This window comes from Sceloporus undulatus, chromosome 1 (genome assembly GCF_019175285.1).
Source record: "Sceloporus undulatus isolate JIND9_A2432 ecotype Alabama chromosome 1, SceUnd_v1.1, whole genome shotgun sequence".
Classification (NCBI taxonomy): Eukaryota; Metazoa; Chordata; class Lepidosauria; order Squamata; family Phrynosomatidae; genus Sceloporus; species Sceloporus undulatus.
Genome location: NC_056522.1, coordinates 354248759 through 354254906, shown reverse-complemented (window position 1 = coordinate 354254906; position 6148 = coordinate 354248759). Strand labels below are relative to the sequence as shown.

At 39.4% G+C, this 6148-nt stretch overlaps 1 protein-coding gene across 1 annotated transcript in view; it reads right to left on the bottom strand.

The window, feature by feature from the left end:
• Positions 1-1093: 1093 nt before the first annotated feature.
• The window catches only part of PPP4R4 (protein phosphatase 4 regulatory subunit 4), a 158858-nt gene continuing 153803 nt past the window's right edge, over positions 1094-6148 (bottom strand). The window contains 1 exon segment of the mRNA XM_042454785.1: positions 1094-2184. Within this exon segment, the coding sequence (XP_042310719.1) occupies positions 2107-2184 (78 nt within the window). The 3' untranslated portion in view covers positions 1094-2106.

Below are 6148 nucleotides of genomic sequence, written 5' to 3'. Positions count from 1 at the left end.
CAGTGGGGGCACAGATATAGGATGGGGGACACCTGGCTGAATGAAACTACATGTGAATGGGATCTGGGAGTCCAGTAGAACACAAGTTGAACATGAGTCAACAGTGTGATGTGGCCAATGCAATTTTAGGCTGCATCAATAAAAGTATAGTGTCTAGATCAAGAGAAGTAATAGTGCCACTGTATTCTGCTCTGGTCAGGCCCAACCTGGAATACTGTGTCCAGTTCTGGGCACCACAATTCAAAAAGGGCATTGAGAAACTGGAGCGTGTCCAGAGGAGGGGGACTAAAATGGTGAAAGGTCTGGAAACCTTGGCCTATGAGGAACGACTCAGGGAGCTGGGGATGTTTAGCCTGGAGAAGAGAAGGTTAAGAGGTGATATGATAGCCCTGTTTAAATATTTGAAAGGATGTCATATTGAGGAGGGAGCAAGCTTGTTTTCTGCTGCTCCAGAGAACAGGACCCGGAACAATGGATGCAAGCTACAGGAAAAGAGATTCCACCTCAACATTAGGAAGAACTTCCTGACAGTAAGGGCTGTTCGACAGTGGAACACACTCCATCGGAGTGTAGTGGAGTCTCCTTCCTTGGAGGTCTTTAAGCAGAGGCTAGATTGCCATCTGCTGGGGATGCTTTGATTTGGATTTCCTACATGGCAGGGGGTTGGACTGGATGGCCCGTGCGGTCTCTTCTAACTCTATTATTCTATGCTTCCTAGATCTACTTTGAGATGCCTAGGATTGAACTGAGCCCTTCTGTACACAAATCATGTGTCTTATTATTACAGCCTTTATAGACATTACTAAATTAGCTTTTAATGACAAGTAATTATTGTGGTAGTGCTGAATCTGCTGGTAGTTGGTTACAGAATCCTAAATTTATGACACTGCTCTTAGGCCAGGAAGAATAGCTGCTGGTACAGTGAACATAGGATTAGTTTGCCCATCTTTTTTTTTTTAATTTTAATTTTTTTAAATTGTGAAAATTTGATCTCTTCCACCACCCAGAACAGAAAAATATTTTATAATCTCCTACATTTTATTGTATGCAAAGCATTCATTATCTCAAATTATAAAAAGTAACCACACGCATATTCATTCACAAATTAGATTATCTTTATCATACACCAATATATTTTAAAAAACAGATTTCTGATATCAATATAGTTTTGCTGATTGCATTTGTGAAATAGAGAAGCTGACAATAGCTTCATACAATCTCTCTCAAGTATTGGCATAAATAGAACTCTTTAAATAGAACTGCATGTTGCAGGCAAATTTTGATAGAAATGTTAGCATGAATACAAACAGAATGCTGTGGACATAGCAAAAAGCATGATAGCTTGAAATAACTACTAATTAAAAACTAATTCATCATTTTTAAAGTGTTGGTTAAAGAGAAACTACAACCTGAAATACCAGAAGTTAAAACAATGTGTTTATACAACAAAAATTGCTATATGAAACTAATGAAATAATTTATATGCTTTTGGAGGTATTTGTTCTTGTTAAAAGATTAAAAGAAATCCTCTTGAGATTTTTATACACCAGATAAGCAATCCTATTTAAAATTATAGCACAACTGTATTTTATATGAATACATTTCTCCATATTTCTTTGTCCATGCGTTCAAGCTCCACGTTAAAGCTTCTTGGATACTTAAAAGCTTTTGTTAAAGTGTCAAGGGTCAGTTAATCATATATGCAGAGCAGTTTCACTTATATGGTCCTAGTTCCATAGCAAAGGCATATTAGGAGCCCCTAAGCTCATAAAATAGGTATGTTTTAAAGTAGAGGGCACTTGTATTCCAAATCGAATAACCTGAACTGTTAAAAGGCATAATTGAAAGGGGGAAAGGCAGAGGGAAGGAAAACCCTGTCTCTTTAGCTGCAACAGTTTTTAAGCACATTGCTAAAGTAACATTGAATTAAACACTTCACTTACAACATTGGAATTCTGCACATATTACATTATTTCTATGAAGATATTTTACAACAGAGGAATTTATTTAACTGACAGAAGATGTTAACACTGTGAGATGCAGTCAGTCTCTCCTCTCTGGTCCATATGTTCAAGGTTGTACTGTACTCCAGTTTTTGCCAAGCCCTCAGCCATGTTGCCCCCAGCGGTCTTTGGTGTGCGTTCGTTCTTTCCTCAGCTCTACGAGTTGGACTTCCTGTTTTTCCTATAAAAAACAAAACTCATGAACCCACATGTGGTCTGGAAAAGCATAAAACAGAATTGCTAAACATCACTGCTCTATAATATCTCAACAAAATGTTGTTGACATATGTACTTGAGTTACCTTTTCTCTGAAATCCTGAACATATTTCTTTTGAGGAAAATGCCTAAGGTTTCTCTTCTCTTACCAGGCTTAAAAATAGCAGGGAAGACATGTGAATATCCTTGACCCAAACTTGATAAGACTTTCTTCCCATCCCAGTTCTATTCCAGATTCACTTCAGTTGCTATAAATGCTTTCTTTGGCACACAGAAATCTCTAGGGAGCTTCCCAAACTGTATGCAGAGTTCTCATTTGTGTGGAAGATAACTTGTCCATCTATTACCATCCCGAAAATAAGGATGTATCTGCACTACAAGCTGTATCAGGTTCATTCCAGTTTCTCACAGCTCCATCTAAAATTGGTAGTTCTGGGATTTGTAGTTGGTGAGGCATTTAGAATTTTTTTACTAGCGAGCTCTGGTTCAGTCCCCTGATCTACAATTCCCAAGGCCATCAGTTTGGTACCTCAAGAAGAGAGATATAAAACTTCAGTCACTTTAATTCTTTAGAGCAGATGGGTGTTCAGCAAAGCTGAATTGTAGTTCAAACACTATGTAGGATATGGGAGTTTATTCATTTCAGAGGATGGGGCATATGCAAAAGCAATGTAGGCAGATTCAAGGCCTCTGAGATGTGGTAGTAAATGATAATGGACTGTAGCATCTGCATCTTAAATTTCTGTTTTTCCAAATTATTGTTTTATAATTGATCAGTAATAATACTGTGGTCCATATATAAGCAGAAAGTGTGGGACACCCTTTGAAATTCCACTCAGGACCACGTGGGAATCTGAGTGAAGTTGTAGCTAGGCAACACATATTTCCCTGGCTTGCAAAAAGGGGCTATTTTGATTAGAGAATTGGTGGTAGAAAATCTAGACTAAATGTGACTGAATATAAGATAGCATTCACTGGGGAAAACATATGACATGGTAATGATAAGAACTATAAAAGGTCATTTCTGTACTTCTGCAGCTTTTGCATAGTGTCATCCACAGTACTGCTGCAGGTGCTTCATGGCCTTTTATATCTTTACTCCAGGGCTTTTATCTTTAGTCTAGGACTGAAGCCTCACTAAAGGACTTATAATTCTGGCTGAGATCCAAGAAAGAACATACCTAGATCTCAGTGCTGGGCGGGAGGTGTTTCTTAAATGGCTCTGCTTTGTACCTTGCATCAAACTGCTTTAGAAATGGGAGAAGCTTTGTTTTGTAGGGACCCCTTTCTTCATGACATGTTACCTAATTAGTAATTCCAAAAGACAAGTCTAAGCCCTCGAGGGTGACTAAATTAGTTCACTGAATCATAGCCTTACTTATGCATCTATTTTATTCATTTCTTATATGTCACTCTCTCCTCACAACATCAGATCAATGGGGATCCAGCACTCCATGTATACAATATGATGTCGCACTTATCCAGGGGAAACCTCTTGAAATGTAGCACAACAAAATGGTACTTTCTGCCTCCTGGTTTTGGTCAGATTCTGCTGTTTCCAGTAACAATAAGGAACATAAGGCTTTCAATGAACCGAAGTGTGTTAGACAGAAGGGCCAAGAATTTAAGAATTCTCAACTTCCAGTTCAAATGTTTTCCTGATCAAAAATGTGTATTTAATGTTACATGAAAAGCAACATGATTATCACTTATATGTGAACATCTGCCTTGAATTCCCACCAAAGATATATTTCTTCTGAAATGTGATGCTCTCTTCCTGGAATTAATTAGAATGTTGCCATATACTTCAGAACTGTATGCCCATGTTGCAAATTATTACACACATTCTCACCCTAACCCTCTCTGCAGTGATTCATCTTGCAAAGCAAGGACACCTGATTCCTCTCTAGATGTATATTTGAATATGTGGCTATGTAGGAGTGTAAGTATAAGCTTTTATGTTGAAAGAAAAATTCTAAAGCTCTCCACAATGAGCAGAGACGCTAATGGATAATATAACCAAACCCAGCGTAACTGCATAATAGTAGCAGAATAAAGCCTTTTGTTATTCCCAATGTTTATGATTCACATCTGCTGTCTATTTGAGGATGACTCACTTCACCCAGTCGATTTGCTAGCAATGGTTTTGAACATGTTTTATTCCAAAAACACTCTAATGTGAGGGGGTCTCTTGTGGGTTGAAGCGCTTACTGGATGAAAGCCTTCTATGTTCTATGATGTGCTACAAATTCATGGACCTACAGAAACTGAGGGCTGATTCAGACATCTGGGAATTCCCAATGCTGCCCACTGAGTAGAACTGAAATACACCCTGGGATATATCTGCAGTACTACACAGACTTTCAAGTGGAATCACACATAATTAGTAAACTTGGATTACTTAGTAAACCCAGAGGCTGTTGTACTAAAATGTTCAATCCCACATTTTTCTACAGCATTCAAACACCAAACCAGTTCACAAAGGTGATGCCACTCAAGTTGTATCCTTTATTGTTATTATTTGTCATCAAACCAACTCTGACATACTGGCTAGCCCATGAATGAGAGACCACCAAGTGCTCCAATCATCAGCTGCCCTGATCAGTCTTTGCCAAGTCAGGGCCATGCTTTTACTGATTGCATCAATCCGTCTATTCATTCTCTATTCTTACTGCCTTCCACTTTACCAAGTATTACTGTCTTTTCCAATGAGTCACACTGTCTCATGATATGGCCAAAGTAAGACAGCCTTATTTTAGTCATCTTCAATTCTAGTAAGAGATCAGACTTGACTTGCTCTATGACCCATTCAATAACCTTTTTAGCAGCCCATGGTATCTGTAGAACTCTTCAGCACATCATTTCACATACATTGATTATCTTCCTGTCAGCATTCTTCACTGTCCAGCTTTCACATCCATGCATAGAAATCAGAAATACAAGTACTACTGTCTGGAATGGATATTGTAGTCATTATACACTGAAGATGGACAGGTTGCTTACCTGTAACTGTATTTCTTCGAGTGGTCATCTGCCAGTTCACACAAATCGGTTATTCTGCATCTGCACAGCAAACTTCAGAAATCACTGGGCAAAACTTCAATTGCAACTTTTTGGTGGTAGCTCCATCCACCCTCTTATAAGCCCCCTAGTGTTCCCGCTCTTTCTCAGTTCCATAAGTGCGCCGCATAGCAGTGATAGAAAGGAAATAAAATGAACAGGACACGGGTGAGGGAAGGATGGGCGGGATTTGTTTGAATTTGCAGATGATCACTCAAAGAAATACAGTTACAGGTAAGCAACTTGTCCTCCTTCTTCATGGTCTCCGCAAATCACACAAATGGGTTAGACTGACGAGCTTCAGTCAGTGGAGGAGGGAGTATCATGACACCAGTTGTAAAGTCAAGTTGTATTTATTTATACAACAATACATTCTTGAACTTTGAAAGTACTATTGTCAGTGTTATTTGTTTTGTCAGTAGCCCGGACATGAATCCGAGTAGGAGGTGTTTTCCCTGAGAGTTCATAATAAAGGTGGATGGTAGCTGCCACACACTTAGACAATCTTTGAGCAGTCCCTTCTTGGATTCAGAGTAGCAGACAAAAAGTCTCTCAAGGCGCCTTGAACCCGAGGTTCTGTCCACATAGAATGTTAGCACCCGTCGGACATCAAGAGTGTGCAGGTGGAGCTCGGCATCCATTGTTGGGTTCGGGGCTAACGTAGGCAAAACAATGTCCTGATTGATATGGAAAGACAACACCACCCTTGGAAGGAAAGTGATATCGGGATGGAGGAACACTTTGTCCCTGTGGAACCGAAGGTAAGGTTGGTCTACACACAAGGCACAGAGTTCACTCACCCGTCGAGCAGATATGATGACCACAAGGAAAGCTGTTTCCCAGGTCAGCAATCTCAAGTCTATCATGGC